We start from the raw sequence: 20,151 nt of genomic DNA on the forward strand, positions 1-20,151 counted from the left end.
TATTTTGTCTGCAAGTGGAAGGGAAAAATGAGGTGAAAGTTCCCTATAATGAATAGCACAACAGCAGTAACGATTGCAACCGAAGCAGGAAAACAAACTATACCAGTGTAGAAAATGAATGGTTGATGGAAACAAAGATACAAACTTCTAAAAAATAAAAATAAACCACAGAAGTTGATTTACACTGAAGAAGAGAAGGGAGGAAAAAAAGAGATCTAGGGGAAAAAAAACCCACCAAACAGATTTGAAAAGCATGTACTAATTTAAGAGAGTACATAGGAATGGTGCTATGCTGTCTGTTGTGGAGCCTCCTTTTTGTTACTGCAGTGTTCAAAATGAACTCCTACTGTATTGCAGTAATAGATGCCAGAGAATTTAAAAATAAAGTAAGATGATCACATTAGCACCAATATATTGATCACATAAAGTAGCCAATGAGAACAGGGGTACGGTCCCTAATCTCATTTTCATACAAGCACTCCGAGGCACCCAGCTCAGCCCAAAGGGGAATTCATGTTAAAGGTTAGAGCAGTCAGATACAAATGACAAATCCCATCTCTGTGAATTAACTGCAGCTGTAACTACAAGTAGACAGGATTTACTCTCTGAAACTTCTGTCTCTCCCTTACTCTAGAAAAACAATACACTATTTGAAGCATCATCAGTTTATATGCACAGTTCCTCTTTTCCTTGACATTTGAAAGAAAAAAATGGTTCCATCAAAGGAGTTTCCTCCACTTACAACACCTAAGGAGAAAAGAAGTCTAGAGAGAAAGAGGAATTTCTGGACCTTCAGATTTTTACCAACATACTGGTCAAAAGCTCATGCTAAAAATCACCCTCTGCCTATCCTGCTTCTGCACTCAGGTTCTGCAAGTAGGAGATCTCAAATTGTGCATATTCAGGGAGGCAGAGCTGCATGCTGTAAAATAATATATTTTACCACACAAGTAAGTGTGCAGGAAATAAGGAGATGAAAGCTCTGTTCAGGGTTTGCATTACTATGTGCCATGGAGATGGCCCCTGAGGCCACCCTGCATCAGTTCTGCCTACGGATGGAAAGGCTGCCAGGCTGAGGGAAAAGCACGTTGCCTCTATGAGGGATCCTAAAAAAGTTTTACTGGTCTTAGAGAGGTTGACTAATGTCTTCTCCTCCCTTGGCTTCATAAAGATTTCCGGAGCGTATCTGAAATTTGGTTCTGAATATATGATGCTATTCTTGCTGTGTAATAAGCATCAGTGGTGTCAGGCATATGGAGGCAAATCTGCTCTTTGTTAGATGTTACATGTCAAAATGAGTTTGTAAAACATGCCATAGGAAGGATGAAATGCTGCTTACAATGCAAAGCCCACTGAAATCTACATAATGTTGCAATATTTATTATCAGCCAGAGCGCATTATCTGAGATTAATAAACAATTCTTAGTCCGTATTTTGTAAGACATAGCAACTTCCATAAACCAGCACTGTCACAGGAAGAAATTTCACTGAAGTACCCTGCTTGAAATAATGACTTTATTTATCTATAACTTCACATTATTGATTGGGTTTGTTGAACTGAAGGAGAACTATGAACTCATTCCGAAAGAACTACTGAGAAAGAAGTCTGGAAGCTCAGCCAACATGAAGCTTGCAGCAAGAAGGCAATTTCCCTGAGAAAAAATAGTCATACTTGGTCACCTCACAAATATGCAAGCAAATTACATTCTGTTTGTGTAAATAAGAACTAATGCCAAACATGTGGCTCTTAGTGTTTCATTGTCACAATTTTTATTCCTAAGAATTTTGTTCCTGTAAGACTACAGTGGACCCGAAACAAAGCAGCAACATTGGTGGATGCCACCCAGTTTAAGAGGACAAGAAAAGCAAAGCTTTCAAACAGGCATTCCAAACTGTCCTGTGACCCAGCTAGGTAAGTGTCATTTTCAAAATAACAAGCTTAAAGATTAAAACAACAGTTTCTCGCCAAAAACTGATGAGCTGATTTCCCTGTGGTTAAAACGTGGCAGAGATGGAGGGCAGATGCAGGAGCATTCAGTACAGTGCTGCCACTCCCAGTTTCTGGCACAGTAGCTCCCCAGTCAGGCACGGTGGACTGCCTGGCCTCACCTCGCACCAGGGATCTGCAGCGCTGACGTGTGTCCCAGGCAGCTGTCCGCACCACCCGTGGGCGATGGAGAGGAACGGGAGTCTCTCTCTGCCCCTGTATTAGACAGCTCCAACAGGGCAGAGGGATTGCTGCCTGAGTGTGTGTGCTAAGTGCTACCATATGCAGGGAGAAAGGTAACTGGCTGGGATGCAGATACCCAGGCAGGCAAGATGAATCCTGAGCCCCACCGACAGCACACAGGGAAAGGCAGGAGGCAAGGAAAGGCAAGGCACTGAGGCAATCCCTCACAGCCCCATGCTGTGTGAGGGGCTCTACAGGATCAACCCAAAGCAAATTCCCACCACCAGATACTGAAAACCCCAGAGTCTGAACCCCCTTACTGCTCTTAGAGAATAGGTGGCAGTAAGCAAATATATATACATTTATATATTCATAATCCTTATGCAGAATAATTTAAAACATGTCTGAAAAACAAGGAAGAAAAGATCAACTGCTGTCTCACACCTGCTACCAAGCACCTACAAATTGGTACTGTGTTTAACAAAGACAAGACTGTACAATACCAATTGGTACTGAAGAAAAGGAAGCTGCCATCGCTTTGGAAGTACTGTAGTGTAGTGTAGTTCCCAGTCACTCTTTGCAAGAAGTTATTTTTTTTTGGCAACTATTCACCAGAAAGAGCTTACAAGCTCACTTAGAAAACAACACACTCTGTGGGACAGTCATCCAGACTCGAGGGCCAGCCTGCCTCCCTCAGGCACTAAGCTTTGACCTACACTTTACTGACTGCTGAAGAAGTCTTTCTATGTATGTCCCTATGCCTGGTTATTCAGCAGAACAGTAGGTGCCTTTCCATGTCCTCAGAGGAAATTCCTGTCTGCTAAGTTTAGATGCTGAAATTGAGCACACAGGATCTCCCTCTGGAAGGCTTCAGAGGCACTTTTCTCTCTTTAACAAGGCTATGTAGAATGAGAGCTTCTTCTTCAGCGGAGTCCTTTGCTAAACATCTAATATTAAGGTACATATTAGATGCCTAAAATCAAAATAGAGCCTGCCTGTAAGGCACAATATTGCAGACCAAGTAAGAAATAGATTGAGTGCAGCAGCATGAAGTGCCAACATTCCTTTTCAACTCAGCAGCCCTATGTGTGGTGTCTGTGACCGAGAACGAAGTAAAGATGACAAATTGCAGATCACAGTCAAATTAGATTTTCCTAATGGGGCTTTTGAAATAAACTAACAGATTACTGTTTAAATAAAACCTGTAACAAGAATGAGTTGATGTTATATTATTAAATTTCTTAATTTGATTCTTAAGCTCCAGAGCCAGTCAAGTAATACTCAATATATTTAACTTCATGAACTGGAATTCATTGTGCAAAAGCTTAAAAACGCTTCCCATGGTTTGACCAATTCTCTAAGTGTTCAAGCAATATCCATCACAGAGAACAGTATCTGCCTGCCAGTCATATATTAAAATTATTTGCTAGTGCTCCATACTTCCTTTGTTCAGTAATTAGACAGTGCAAAATCATTTACTGCAAAATCATGACGTATTGTTTTATTTTTCTGGCTTACTATGTGTGCTATAAATTGAGAAAAAATACTTAGCACTTCAGGGCCGGCTGTTGTGACTAGAAAATAGAAAATACATATGGGACCTGCCTATCAAGTAATAGCCTCACTGGCAAAGAAACCCTCCCCTCCTTTATCACTGTTAGAAACGGAGCCTGCTAATCACAGAACCAACACCTTGTCTTGCCTTGCTCACAAACACCTCTCTGTCTGCTTAAGGAGAATATTGGTTTGATATTCACAGTTATGGTGCTTGGCTGGAAGATGAAGTACTACATTCCAGTGAAAAATGCAGAAAAAAACAAAACCCAAAAGCAGTACCTCCCCAAACATGGCTTAGAAATGTCAGCTCTTTTAGCTGTTGGTGTTCAGCAAAACAAAGTAAAACATTTTTAGATACCATATTAAGATATTTAAAATGCATCTATAATAATATATACAATAGTAACGTCTAATGGCCTTCATTATACCATTTTTATTTAATAATGTCCAGAATTCCCATATTTTGAACCTCTCAGATAAAGTAATGTGTTTTGTGGGTCTAGCACAGGCTTCAGTGCCTGGAGGCTCTAGTTCTATTTCCAGCTCTGCTTCAGACCAACCCCACCACAGGGTGACCTTTACACATAACCTCATTTTCCTCACCTATAAAATTGAGACATTAATACTTATTTACCTCACAGTTGGTTCCCTTCCAGCTGCTACAGTGACTGACCAACCTCATGCATCTACAGAATTGCAAATGTTCATGATAAACTGCTTCTTTAGTTTCACACAAGCAGTGCAGGTACTAAATTAAGAAATTATTTGTCCACCCCGTTCACAAAAGTACAGAGAAAAATAACCACAGTGGAAAATTGTTTGAAGACCCTCAGTAATTTCCTTCCAATTACACTGTTCTTCAGGAGAAATGCTGCTAATTCCTATCTGACAGCAACTACAATCAACTTCCCGATGCTGCTTTCAGTCAAGGAAAAATGGTTTTTGAGCGGTAATCTAACCTGCTCTCTCTCTGGAGAGGGTATAAAACCACTGCAAGCTTTCCAAGTATATAAAGGGGAAGAAACAACTTCAATATGAAACTCAACCTAATAATGAGGGCAGAGAGAAAGAAAGGAAAATATCATGAGAGAGACAAGAGATGCAGTCATCTCTTCCAAAAAAGGGAATAAATCTCCAGGGAAAGGTGCTGGCAGGTATGCTGCCCGCGGGCAGGAGGACAGCCCTGCAGCACCAGTGCCTCCGTCAGCCTGGGAACACCTCAGCAACACTCATCTTGTCTGGGAACGTGATACTTACTCTTGTACTGCTCTGGCTATGGAGAGCGCTGTAGATCCAGTTTCATTAACGCTATCTAAGGTCACATTTGGCAGGTCGTCATCATCACTGTCACTTTTAATTTGTCTGGGAGATAGGCCTCGGGGGTCCATTTGTGCTGGAAAGAGACATATAATGGATTAATGTGAGTGTGCTGAAATTAATCTTGTCCCAGAACAACATCAGGGTGCACAACACATCTGCCTGCTCCGGCTGGAGAGCACTGATTGTGCTGAGCTTCCCAAATCAGCTGATAGGTGGGCAAAGCCACCCAGTGGTGCCACAGCTGGATGTGAGCACTGCCAGGGGCATGCAGGTCTCTGAATTCACAGAGGCTGCACCAGTGTACCAAAACATCACTGCTCAGACCGCATCCAACAAAAACCCAGTTTACTCGCAAGTAACTTACTCTGCCTGACTTCAGAAAGGGAAGGGAAAGGGTTACATCTGCTTTGTACAACACAGAACACTCAAGAGTACATTTGACAGCAAAATTTCAGGAGTGATCTCTGATTCTGAGCATTCATTGTGAGGTATCAGGATGGAACCCATGTCACTCTACTCAATTAAAATTTAGGCATCTAAACCTCCAGTCATCCTGATTTCTGACATAATTCAGTATCACTGTCGGCCTCTGAAGGATCCTTCACTCCACACTATGTGCAACCTCACACAGGCAACCAACATTCAGGTGACCAGTATCAATAGGGTTAACACATTTTTTTGAGAAGTCGCCCAGTTTCAGGTCTTACAAATCTCTGAAGATCAGGAATTGCAGGATTGTTTTACCTGTCCACATCTCACAGTATCCATACTGCATGGCAATGGTGTAAGTGCCCAGGTGCTGGCAGCAACAGCTGCAGGGATGTGTATGAGGAGCAGCCAGGGCTGCCCTGTGGCAGACACAGTGCTGGGCACAGCTGAGCCCTGCAGACAGTGGGAGTGATTCAGGGAAAACAGGTTTAAGAAAAGGCAAAAGAACTGGCCAAGAAAGGAGTGACTGAAAAAAGTGTGAGAAACACTTTACATAGAGGGTGGCAGAGCACAAGAACAGGCTGCACAGGGAGATTGTGGAGCCTCCTTCTCTGGAGACATTCAAAACCCACCTGGATGTGTTCCTGTGTCACCTGCTCCTGGTGACCCTGGCTTTTCGGGGATGTTGGACTGGTTGATCTCCAGAAGTCATTTCCAATACTAACAGTTCTGGGATCATGTGAAACAGCTCTGCAGATACCAATGTGCAAGGAGATGGAGGAGAGAAGGTTCTTCATAAATAGGGAAGTCCCCAGAGGAGACTGTCCTGATGGGAACTACTATCTACAGGGAAACAACAATGGAGCAAGGGAACAGTGTGAGGAGAAAGAGCAGCAGAGAGGAACAATTATGGACTAACCACAGCCCCCAGTCACCATGCCCCTGGGATGGGAGAAGAGCTGGGAATCAAGGAGTAGAGTGCTGGAAAAGGAGGTTGGGGACAGTGGTTCTCACGACACAATCTACTTTTAATTAGCAATAAATTACTTTTCCCTGTGCTGAGTCCTATTTGCCTGTAAAGGTAATTGGTAAGTGATCTCTCTGCCTCTATCTTGAGCCTTGAGTTCTGGCACTTTATCTTCCCCACTGTTCTGTGGAGGAGGAGGAGTGAGAACAGCTGGGTGTGCACCAGGCAGATGGCCACCAGAGTTAGCTTTTCTGCCAAAAACATACAGGAAAGGAGAGAACAGAAAGGCAGGTGACCTGCCTTCCCTCTTATGCTGGTTGCTGTCTTTCAAATGGGAAGAAAGCATAACTCAGCAGGATAGGGCAAGGAACCAAGAGATGGGTATAGAGGGGAAATATGGGGCACAACTGTGACTTGGGATAGTGCTGAGAGGAACTGGGGGTTGTTTGTGCCATAGACAAACTTCAGAGGTGATGTGGAGAAAGAGGCATTTCTCTTACTCATGAAATACCACATAGGATTAGTAAGTGCAGAGAGACACTGAAAGCAGCTGGAGAAGAGAGTAAAACTGGAGAGATGTCTGACTCTGCAAGGGAGGCACAGCAAGGGGAAAGACAGGCAGAGATTTGTGTAAAAATGTGTTTATTTTGTCTGCTCTGGTGAAATAGGGGAATTCATGGTTATTTATTTGAAGAGCTAACTCTTGCAGTTTGTCAGCTCGTGCTCTCCTGTATTGCAGAGCAGACAGGACACTTTCTTCTGGGTCTTGCAACATGACTTTTGAGAAAGGTATTCATTCCTACTCAAGTCAACTCAACCACAGACCTAGACAATAGGTATCACAGGTTCCCTTTAGAGATCATGAACAGTGCAGTGGGCCCACAGCTAGAGAGCAGCTCCAAAAGTCATAGTTAAATCTGCCATTATGCCATCTTTCTTATGTTACAGTGTTTACTGACTCTACAAAAGGAACTGAGTTACAATGAAAAATGGGAGGGCTGCAGACACTTCAGGAGCTGTGCAGCCACAACAGTAGGACTGATGAATAGCTGGCTCTTGAAAAGAAAGCACTCCACAAATGAGTGATGAATCCAGGGAAAGCTGGTCTTAAATTTTAATTTATGTCTTAGCTGCAAACCACCTGTGAGGAAAAGAACACTGATTGTAAAACAACTTTCAGCTGTGGTTTTTATGTTACAGAACTTCATAAGGAAAATGCTGTTAAATATATTCAGTAGGCTGATGGAACAACCCCTTCTGGAACCACAGTGCATTTACAGCTGCACAGTACTTCTTCTACTACCTTTCTACAGGCACAGGTTAGGTGCCTCAGTAATGCTGGCTACGTCTGGACTGCTTATTATTTTTCATGTATGGTAAACACCTTTTGCTTATCCAAGCAAAGGCTGTTGACAGTGAACCATGACCTACATGAGACAAACACAACTTAGAAATTGTTAGAAACATTCAATTGTTTTAGGCAGAATGAGCATGATTCTGACTGTGCTTCTTAAAATCACAATTTATACATGATGATATTCAATGTGTAACCTCAACCTGAGCACTAGAGATAATCTAGTATTTTATTTAAAAGCAACTGAACCACCTAGTCATCTGATTTAGCCCCAGAAAACTATTTGGAAAGAAGTACCACTTCTGCCTTGCTCCCTAATGCTCCTTCTTAAAAGAATGAGGTTATTACCATGTATTTCATTAATTCTGAGTCTAGAAAAGATTATGTTCTTTTCATAGAATCACAGAAAGGTGTAGGTTTGTAGGGACCTTAAAGATGATCTAGTTCCAGCCCCTCTGCCATGGGGGCTGGAACTAGACTCAGTTGCTCAGAGCCTCATCCAACCTGGCCTTGAACACTTCCAAGGATGGGGCATCCACAGCTTCTCTGGGCAACCTGTTCCACTGCCTTACTATCTTCTGAGAAAAGCTTTGATTTCCCCCTTAAAGGTCCCCCTTGAATTTCATTACAAAAAGTTATGCTTATATGTGCCCAATATTTAAATGTGCTACAAGTGCTGCACTTGTGAGAGCTAGTTATTTGTACACAGAATTAAAAAATTGTAACAAAAAAGCTATGTATGTTAACTGAGGTTTAATCTGACTTGCAGTACAGCAAAGGTTTTATGTAGCTAGTTCAGAAACTAAACCTAACTTGAGATGATGGAAGTTGTTACATAACTGAGTCTGTAACACAGTTCTTACATGTGAATTCTGATCACTTAAGTGTGAATACACCTACATAGAAAGAGATGGTATAAATGTGTATGAACAATCTTACATACTTTCGTTCTCTGTAAGACATGTTTCATTATTACTGCAGATTGCTGGCTCTCAAGATATTAATGAGACTCCTATGACATCTGGTATTGATTGTAGATTACTACAGGAATGTGCCAAGATCACAGCTCTCAATTACCTTCTCCTTGCTTCTACTCAGTAAGTCCTACGCTGTACACCAGCACAGACACAAGGTTGCAAACACCATTTTACTTTTTCACCCAGGGACAATTCACTGTACCCAATGGGTACAGTTTGCCCATCAGACACCAATGTTTAAGCATATAATGAGGTGCTGCCACACGTAAGTATGGAGAGGACAAAAGGTGAGGAATGGAAATATATCAGTGGGTAAATTCAAAGGCAGGTATTTCAAGCACTGCTATGTATTTGCAGAAAACCTAACCAAAGACTGTAAGTAAATAAAACAATGTTCTAGGGATTATTTCCTTACTTTTTACGTCAGCCCATATATACATCCTTTTTTGTCTCTCTGTTTGTCACTTCCTTCCAGCTTGCAGACGTGGGTGGCCGAGGCACTTGGGAGCTGAGGTGACTGACCAGGAGGCTGAGCTTTGCTGCTGCCAGCTGGTGGAAACTGGCCTGTTTTATCATCAGCAGGGCTGCAGCTGCTAGGGGAAAACAGCCTTCAAAGCTGCTCTCCGACCTGAAATGAGCCATGTGAATAACCAACTGGCCAAAAGCCTAACAGATCTCTCCTCCTCACCACTCTCTGCAGTGTGCAGACTGCAGCACAGGACTGTTACACATTAGGAGTTCGTGACTCCTACTTATGTCAACAGCTCTGACTTTCTCTTGGACATCTAAGAACAACTGTCGAGCTCCTGGCACCAAGGTTTATAAATACCAGCCTCAGTTCATAAGCACTGAATTAGAAGTAATTACTGGCATAATGAACATCAAACAGGAGAGGATGAAGAGATGCAGGCAAGAGATAGTTTAGCAAATGCAATAAAAAAGGTGGAGGACAAGTGATTAACAGAATGCAACTGGCAAGCAAGGTGGAGGAAAGTCCATAAAACATGCCAATGCATGTCAGCCTCACTTGATGCTGTACCTTGCTCTAACAGCCAAGCTTTTCCTTGAACTCAGGACCATAGGTCCAAAAGGGACTTGTCTGGATCACTGAATCAAGTCCTCCCAAACACAGGCAGACACATTAATTAATAAAGCTCAAACCCTAAACCTTAACTGGTTTTCTTGCCCTTGCTACGCCTCTTGAAAGGCAAGTTTTGTCCAACAGAGCTATCTAGTGGTTTTGTGAAGTGTGAATGAGGTTAAGGTGAGGCAAGCAAAAAAAGAAACCAGTCAGAGACTGCTGCTTTCACAGGACAAAGGTGCCATTGAAAGGGTGCACAGGAGCTACAGAAGCAAGCTGTTAGCTCTCCATGCTGAATAGACTGGTGAGCCAGGGGAGTTAAGAATGTCTGCAAGTGCTGAAGGCTGCAAGCAGCCATGTTGCTTCCCATCCTTGTTAGCCTCAAGAAACAATGATCCTTTTTTGCTAAGAAAAGTAGAATTGCTCATGATGCACACAAATACATGCAATCACTTCTTAATGCCCCTTTGCCAAACTGTACCAAAGAGGAGCTTCCCTCTGGGCACTGCGAGCAAATTCACTTCCTGCATTTGTTTTAAGTGAAGATGTGCAAATGAATCTCACGTAAAGCACATACCAGCCAGTAAGCACTACACAACTTAAGTCTATCATCATTAATATTGTATCTGCCAGCTGCCAGTAGGAAAAAGCCTGATCTGGATCAGATATAAGCTTGCTTCTATTTCTGTCAAACTGAACAGTTTGGGGCTTTAAAATTTATTCTGGCTGTGGGGTCAGACAATACCTGATCCCACTTCTGAGGACAAAATTGCCTGTTCTACAATGCTGGAAGATATTTAAATTTGCATAGGAGCTTTTTAATGAGCACTGCATACATTTGTGCTTTCTGGCACACAGCTACATTGGTTTTGACATGGTACAGGATTAGCCATGTCACAGAAGCACAATCTCTGGGAAGGATCCAGCTTGTCGGTCGCTAAGGGCAGATAAACCCCTTGGAACAGGATCAATCCTCTACCTCCCCAGGGGAATAACCTGAGCCCACAGCCACACCACCAGGGGACTTTTTTTCCTTCTTCCTAACTGGTGCTCCTGCCCACATTCTGCAAACTCTTGGGAAGGAAGGATTGTGGACTTAAATCGCTCCAGGCTGACAAGAGCCCAGCATCCCTCCTCTCACTTCTCACGCATGTGCTGCTGATACTGGCATGGTAGGTAAATCTCCTCCCCGTCTGTCACACTTGGGTTTCAGCCAGGTTATGTCCTAACATCTTTGGTTTTTTTCAGTGAATAATCAGGGACACACACCTCAAGGGCTCTGATGTGGTCAGACAAAGCCAGGCACTGTCAGAAGCCCTGCATCTGGATGCCTGCAGGTGGCATGAAAAGGGCCATACACCACAACACTGCTGTCACCACTGGCAGTTCTCAGTTACTGCAACCTGATTCACTTTCCCCAGTCAAACTTCCCTCGAGTGAAAGGGAAGAAAACTCATCCCATCATTAGGCTCATGAACATCCACTAGAAATAATTTTATGTCTACATCCATCTTTGACTTAAAGGCAAATATGAGACCCTTGGGCTAAAGATGAATGAAATATTTAAGAGCAGGACAAAACTAAGTAACCATTAGGAGTTTTGCCTCAATTTATAGCTAAGCCACATAGTAATTAACTGATGTCGAAATGACTGTGAGATGATGCTTGCTGGTATGAAAGCAGAGAGAAAATTTCAGCATCCTGAAATACCTCTGTCTCCCTTCAGCTTAGAAACCCAGCTTTCTGCATTTACTTAACTTCTCAGCTAATAACTTTGTAAACTTAGCCACATGTAGGTTTGCCAACACACCACACCACAATAAGAATCACTGTTACACTCTTAAATTATTAAAAATCTGTTTCTGCACTTTGAAAGGACTTCCAAATTCAGAGTTTGCTTGCTTTTGTTTCACATTTTAAACTCTGCTTTCTCTGAAGGATGCCTTATCAACCTGCTAATCAAAATGATTGTTCATGATGGGATTTCCAACTGGTCCTCCCATTCCCCCACTAGGGGTTGCCTGTCAGAAGCAGGGTTACATGGCTCTGCAGTGGGCAGTGACACCAAGACCTGTGCTAGCTGAGACACCAGCCTGGATGGTAGGGAGGCCCCTCCAGCCTTGCCAGTTCAGATCCATGCCTGGTGATGGGTTTGGTCTTGGAAACACAGCCACAGATTTTTATTCTGATGGAAGTTTAAATGAAGCAGAAATATGGGATGCCTCCACAAGCCAAAAAGGGTCACATTTGCTGTTTCCACTAAACTCCTCTCTGGTTGATTTCAGTCCATGTTGGCATACAATAGATTAAAGACTGTCTCCAACTGCAAGTAATGCTACTTTGCACTTCCATTAGGAATGGAAAACAAAATACTACCCCACATGTCAAAATTAACATTAATAAGAATCTCATTACTACTGCTGTTACACATGTATGTCCCTGTGTCTGGAGAGCATGAAGGACTGAAGTAAAAACAGACATTTGCTGCCAAACTCCTAGAAGGATGGAAATGGAAAATATGGCTAAGAAAACTGTATGGCACTCATGTTTTAGCACAGTATACAATTAATCTGCCAGCATCAGAAACACTGCAGTTATGAACACTGCAGTGTCTAAACCACAACTCTGGACCCTTAATTTTGGCATACAGCAGAGTTCAGTATCTGAAATATTGCACGAAAGCTCCTGACCAAGATTAAGTCTTCTGCTCTTTTTTAAACTGAAACTGTCTTAAATGTCTCTGATAACAAATGCATCTGGGCGGATCAAACACCAAGCAAAGGGAAATCATCTCCATCCTTCTTGGTTACTCTTGGAAAATGGGTTTTACAACAGTGGAAGTCAGCCTCACACCACAGTTTGATGTTTGAAACAAATGAACATCCTCCTTCTTTGAAAGTTTTTTTAGAGAACAGGACACCAGCATGGACTTAGCAGGAGAGCATCAAAAAAGATTGCAACAGACATCACTATGCATTTTTAACGGTGGAAGCAACACTTCCAGATGCAGCTGTACAGGAGCTACTTAAAATTATGACCTCAGAGACTGTGTTGCGCTCAGGTTTTTTTAAGGCATTCCAGGAAACAAAATTGTGTCTTTACAGACCTACCAAATGCACGTGAATAATGCTATTCACGATTTCCTTCTCCTAAGCTGGTTCATACTGTATAAAGCACATATATGGCATTTTTCTTCCTATTTAAAGTTCATTATAAATGCTTTATGCATTGGAAAAATGCTCTGAGTGCACCAATCAGATTTTTGCTCAAAACAGCTTGGTGCCTGGTAGGGGCAGCAGAATTGGTCGATTTATTTCATAAAACTTCATGTACAAAGCAGCAGTATCCATGAATGTAATGGTCAGAATATAGAGTCTACAGGGGTAATTTTTATTACAATTTATAGCAAGATTACCCATACTCCACAGTTTTCAGATTTTATTAAGATTTTATGGGACTATATGGCTTTAGCAGTTAACTGCACCTAGCAGTGGTTATAGTTCACAGAGAATAGGAACTGGTACTGAATGCACAGGGTAACTAATCTAGCAGAGAATATTAATTGCTATGATCCAATCAAAGGCAATATTTAAAATCATTTCAACAGTCAAGTAATTTGCCATAAACCTGCAAAATAATAGCTATATGGAGAAATACAGAGGTAAGAGGGATTGCACGGATGTAATATATGCACATAATTAAGCATCTCTATCTTTGGGTTGTATACATAAAAATACAAACTCATTTTTTAAACAAAGGACTTTTCTCTTTCTAAGCTATTTCAATGCCAGAAGACCTAATCTGCACAAAAAAGGAAACTACTAAGACTACTGATATTTATGTCTTGCTGAGCATCCAATATACAAATACTCTATTATCAAAAATAAACAAGGAAAATAATAAGGACAGAATGTATTTAATATTAAATAAAATACTGTGAAACTACCACACAATGGTAGCAGACTGCAACTTACACACTGCAACAGGCCAGAGATATTTTAGACTTCAGGAAGCTTCCAGCAGGTTGGTCCAAGGCACAGTAAAACCCAAGGCAGAGAGAAAATAAATGAGAAGTTTAGGCATCCAAATTCATGGGATAAAAGCAAGCAGATCAAAGCTCAGCCCTGGTGAGAATACAGAACTGAAGGGCCAGAGGCATTCTTGGCGGGGAAGACAAGGAACTAACAACTTCCAAAAGGTGCAGGATATGTCAAAAGAGATTTACTCATCCCACTTACGTTGGGCTTCACAAATCAAGCTGGAATATGCCTGTACCTCATTCCCTTCCTCAAATTCCTCCTAGCTGAAAACGAACAATGAACATCAACATGAACAATTCATATTGATGAATCTTAAAAAGTCATTTGCTTCTACAGTGAAAAAACCCAAGTATGTCACTAGTGAATCACTAGAAGTAGCACTTTTCTGGAAATTTAAGTAGAAGACTGTTTAGGGAAGTCCCCATAGTTAACTTAATCCATTTTGTCTTAAATCAACCTCCTCAGTTTCAAATACCACAGAATATCTTACAGCCTGTGTTTTAGCTCTTCATTCTGGCAAAAACTACTGCTTACTCTAGCTCTTAAATAATGTGCACCATCTTCAGGAGCACAGGTCCCACCGTGAACATAAGCCTCTCCTCCTGCCAAGACACTGCCAACATCCTGTTCCTGCTTTCCCAGAACCTCTAGTGTTTCTTCCAGCTGAACCAACCAAACAGGGGTAGACAGACCCAACATTCTGGGGGGCAGCAGCAGGGGAGGTCAACCAGCTGAATACGTACAGCCACAGAAGATTTTTGTGCTTAACAACAAAATGGTGGTAGCTAAAGTAGAAACTCCCAGCCTCAAAGCAACTCAAATCCAAAATAACCATCTACTAAAATGCAGAAAGGATAATCACTCCACATGAAACAAAAAAGCAACACTACTGGTTTTAATTAAAAGTCTCTTCCATAGCATAATTTATACGAACAGACCATATAATCTGACCTCTAAACAAATGGAACATCTTAGTTTCTATCTTTTAACTACAAATTGCATTTACTTTTGTGAAATAAACTTTACAGTAGGCAGAAATAACAGGCTGCACTTTAAAAAACAACAAGGGCAGTGGGTAATGCAATCTAATGGTACTACCTGCTTGAAGTCACAAAAAATCTGCAGCAAAAGATACTGCATTTACTACTTATTAGTATATCCACAGTGAAGAATATGCCATTTGCAAACTGTGAAAAGACAAAACCTGTGTATTTTTGCCAGGTCTACATACAGGTATAACATAGTAAAGGTCCAAGACCATGTCATTACAGCTGGTTATGTACAAGGGAAGCAGACAAAGTTCAGTTGGCAAATTTAAATTTATAATGTTCTGACTGGTGAATTTTGCATGTGATTGTGCCCTCTGAAAACATAAAAACTCGTAAGAATGAGAATCCATAAATTTAATTCCAAAACCCCAGAAATAGCAAAGTTGCACCAGCCCTTCGTCCACCATTATCAGGAAGGAGATTCTAAAAGGCTCTTCAATTAAGGCATTAACTCCTCTGAACTAGAGAAAACAATTTTCAAGGATATTGTATTTGGCAAAACTTGCTGCTAGAGGGACACGATTTGCCAGTAATATTCATGGATATCTGCTGAAAGCAAAGAACAATGGTCCAAACCAAGCATGAGGTTCACGTCATTAGCAACAATGAAGTTCTACAGTTTTTCATAGGAAAAAAATAAAAAGCTTGAAAAAATTTTTGAACATAGAAAATGCTACATTTTTTTTCCTCTATGCTCAGTCTTAGGAAGAGTGGAATAGTTTTTCTTCTTGAAAATTTCCTCTTAAAGGAAGAAAAAAAAAGAGAAAATACAGGAACAGCTTGAGGCAGATGTGCAGGATGGAAAATGTTAGTCTCAATGGTTAACATACAGCCAGCCTTGGAGCAACTGAAGATGGGGTTTTAAGGGAAATAATCAGGCACTCTTATCCATAGGTGCTGCTAACTGCTGGGCCTCTAAGAAAACTTTTAGAACTTTTAGCAATGCTTACATTGCTAAACAGGGAGCAAAAAAAAGCAAGGAAAAAGTTTTTCTGGGACTATAATGCTGTTTCATGGAATATTTTAATGTACAATAATGTCTAGTCACCACCACCTAATCCTCACAGAAAAAACCTCCAAGCACCTTTTAAGGCTGTGACAAGAGCAGTGACCACAGAAGAAAGCGAAATTTGACTCTGCCATGTTGTGGTGGTGGCAGAGGGCACAGTCTAGCCCTGTGGTGTCCATGAGGACTTGTGCCTGGCTCCCTTTCCCTGTGCGCCCGACAGCCCTAATGCATTACTTTGGTTTATGTGTATGAAATAATGAGAGGAGAAGGTTGTAGGGGGCAACTTGCACAGCTGGGCTGGTGCTGTGGGGGCTGCAAGAGACCCCACTGCCCTGGGGATCTCCCTTGAGAGTGTCCTCACCAATGGGTGCATCAGGGCAGGAAGGAGCACGGTCAGTAGGGGAGTCTGTCTGTAACTGTGTGTGTATTCATAGCTGAGTGCTGTGGTGTCAGCAACTTGTAGGAATTTACTGAGATTTGTAAATGGTAAGTGCTGTATTACCGACACCGAAAATAGTGCTCTCTAATTACCTTCTAATTAAGCATTGTTAATAACTTCCTAAAAATCCAGCAATCCTGGTTTTGATTTAGACTAGGTTTTTAATCCTGCAAAAGCATATCACTCTGACATAAGGCTGCTTTTGCAGCATGACAGCCCTGTCTCCCACTGCCAGCCTTTGGGTGTAGCACGTGGCACAGGACCTGATGGGAGACTGCTGGCACCTTATATATACAAGGGCTACGTGTCTTCAAAACAAAAAGAAACCTTGCAAGCAAAGAAAAAAAAAAAAGGAGAAAGGAGGCAGGATAGACAGCAGAAATAAACAGCAAACTGGGAGGCAGAAAAGGAGATCTGAGATTCTTCTGAAGGATGGTGAGACAAAGAACACCATGATGAATGGCACCATGGAGAAGGATGCACAGAGGCAGAGGAGAAGATGACAGTATTGGCTAGAAATATTAAGAGAAAAAGGTGGGGAAGACAAAGCAGAGCTGCTGAAAGTGGCACTCAAAGAGCAGTCAGCAAGATGGGAAGAACTAGAAAAAATAGAGAAATAGAAAAATACAGGGAAACAGAAGACAAGGTAGCCACTTCTTGTGCCGAAAGGAGAGAAAAATTCAAACAGAACATCAAGAAGGAACTATTTGCTTGAACTGCCTAAAAAAGCAGCCACCTGGAGAGTTTTGTCTGAGACAGAGAGACGGGGGGGGGGGGGGGGGGGGAAACAGAGAGAGAGAGAGAGAGAGAGAGGGTCTGGGAAGCATCAGGGGAAGCAGAAAGCCACCTGTGCAAAACACCTGGAGACACTATTAGAGGGATGGTGACAGCCTGGGAAGGTTTGCAAAAAAACCTAAAAATTAAATGGTTCTAGTCAAACCTGGAAGGAAGAGGGAAATTCAGCATGAGAAAAATAAAATTGGGAATAACAAGGAAAAAGCTTTTCTCCATGCCCTGTTTCCTGTATTTGCTTCCCATAGCACCTGAAACCTAGAAAAACAGGAGACATCTAAGCTCAGGTCTGATGTAATTTTTATTAATTTTCACATTAAAAAATATCTCTTTTCAGGAAAGTGCCTTAGTCTCAATTGTGTGAAAAGGGCTTAGATAAGGGTTTTATGTAAAACATAACTTTAAGTGCTTCCCAACTGACACTCCTAGATCATCAACATCGCCTCTGAATTAGCACCAATGCAGGAATAACATAGGGATTATGCTGCTGATGCTGTCTGTGGATCAACTGTTTCAGTGTGCATATTTTTCTGTTTCTGAAAATTAGCAGCATTCATGTAGAAGTTGAAAGCTGTGACTCTAGATGACTTCAAACCTGCATTTGTCCATCAGCTAGTCAAGGATTAGGAACTAATTCAATTTGGCAACAATGTCCTGTTAGGATCTGTGTAACATTTATTTCTTGTTATCAGCACAAGAGCTGATCATTTAACAGAATTTAGTCTGCACACAAAATAATTTAATTGGCTAATTTGTGCAATATCACTGCATTTAATTATTTATATTGTTTTGCATTGAAGAATGATAAACACTCCAGCAAAAGCTGATAGAAGATTACTACCTAGAGTGGATTGCTGCCCAATTTACTTCTATTGTATTTATTTAAATTAACCTGAACTTCTTAATCAAAAGAATTAAGGACAACAAAATGAGCACAACTCATGAGACAAAATTAATAAACTGAAGAACTGTTAATACCTTCTTTTACTTTAACTGTGCATTAATAGATGATGCAGGGGCTAATGGCTAATGACCTCTACCAATTAGAGCACAAAGGCCACATTGTCAGGGCAGGTCTGAAGGCATGGAGTTCATGGGCTGAAATCCCTATAGCACATTAAAATCTGGAATTTTGTTGATGAAACTGGGGTAGTGAATTTCCAGTTTTACAAGATCAGGAGGTGCTTCCTATAGAGGGGCCTACTACCACAGCCAACTAGCACCTTTGAAAACAAAACAAACAGGAAAATTTCTCAATGGGCTCATGGCTAGCGTGCACCTTGAAGCTCCAAAATCAAAATACAGCCTAAAACTTTCTTTTTTTCTGTTTGTTTGGGCTTTTTTTTTCCTAGACTACATGGTACAAAGTTCAGGTTTTATTCCTAATTTCTTGACAGAAAGGCACAAAGGGCTAAAATTACATCACTGTATGAAGTGCAATAAAACTTAAACCCTAATTTTGAGGCTTAAAACTAGACTCAGATCAACTATGAGTTCATTTCCTGTGTCCAAGCCGACTGAGAGGGCAGAGTCCTAACTTGGGTAGTGAGGGAACAGTATGAGAGTCAGAGACTAATAGACAACAGGATACCCCTAAACATCTGAATGACCCATCACTGTAGTCCTGTACAATAACACACAGTTGCCAGTTTATGAAAGACAGGCATGAGAGGTAAGGAACAAGTTTTTGAGACCTGCTCACTATGCAATTAGGAACACAAGAGATATTACAAGACTAAATGTCCTGCAGTCTCATAAGCCCCGAGGTAAGGTTATCTGTCAATACCCTCCCTTTTCTGCCTCAAGCAATACCTCATTTCAGGGGAAAATTACTGTATTTTATTCACTCACGTGCAATGAGCCTTGAAATGAGTATCTCATTCCTTTCCTCACATTCCCATCTCTGTCACTAATGCCCCCTTTATAAAGCTGTGCTTTCAAAGTTTCTGGGCACATCTGTTTTTCCTTTCCTTTCTCCACCCATCATCTCACTACCCCTAACAAGTTTTTGCTCCCTCAGTAACTGTTGGGTTCTCAGTCTTTCTTGCTTTCCAGCTTCCCTTTCTGTGTTCTTTGGACACCTCAAGAGTGTATCCGTCCTTCTGACATGTGCCTCTTCCTCCCTTCCCACCTGCATGCGCCTCTTGCGTCCTGTGTCTGCAAAACTCATTCCCAACATAAACATTCTGGGTGGCTTCCTTCCCTTCTGCTGTTTAATCTGGAAGAAGAAACCTAATTCAAAGTACTGCACTGCCACTCCTTAAGCTTACTAAAACCTACTTCTCTGCATCTGCTAATGCTCTTTGGTCCACAAGCCTTTCCTTCACACATTCCTGCAGCCTAATGATTGTTTTCTACTTGCTGGGGAACAATCCCTCTGACATTCCTCCCCCTGCTAAATCTGAAACACCTGGTGAGTTTTCCATGTTCATCTGGGATGTTTTATATATTGTCATAAATATCATGCACTGACATTTTTTCCATTCTCCTACTTCTTCAGCTTCTGGGGAAAACTTACTTCTCTCAGGACAGAACCTGCCACAAGTTGTCTGAGCATCTAACACCACTACTAAACCCAATCTTAATTAAAAAACTTATTTACTTTAAAGATCATCTGGAGTAAGACTTAAAGGTTTCTCCCAATCGTGTAAGCTGTATGTCTTTTCAGCAAGAACACAGTAAGTATGGAAACTAACAACTTTTTAACTGTTGTTATGTTTTTCTCATACAAGACCAGTTTCAGAGATGCCACAGATGCACAACACTGGCTCCACCTTACCTTTGACATGGCTTCTCCCATCCTCCAACAGTGGTACTACTATAGTGTTGTTCATATTCCCAGGTGATCTCACAGCTGTATAGACAACAGGTACCGACTGTACCACCACGGGGATACGGTGCACGTGACTCATTTTGTTGGACTGCAAGTTCATGGGACTTGAAGGTGGTACCGGATGGATAATGTGC

General features: G+C 41.6%; 1 protein-coding gene across 1 annotated transcript in view; it reads right to left on the bottom strand.

The window, feature by feature from the left end:
* The window catches only part of KLF12 (Kruppel like factor 12), a 236,016-nt gene that overhangs the window by 71,363 nt on the left and 144,502 nt on the right, over positions 1-20,151 (bottom strand). The window contains exon 5 of the mRNA XM_041419918.1: positions 4,985-5,120. Coding sequence (XP_041275852.1) covers positions 4,985-5,120 — 136 coding nt within the window. The remainder of the gene's footprint in view (positions 1-4,984; positions 5,121-20,151) is intronic.

The sequence above is a fragment of the Onychostruthus taczanowskii genome, unplaced genomic scaffold (genome assembly GCF_017590055.1).
Source record: "Onychostruthus taczanowskii isolate IOZ18803 unplaced genomic scaffold, ASM1759005v1 scaffold62, whole genome shotgun sequence".
Lineage (NCBI taxonomy): Eukaryota > Metazoa > Chordata > Aves > Passeriformes > Passeridae > Onychostruthus > Onychostruthus taczanowskii.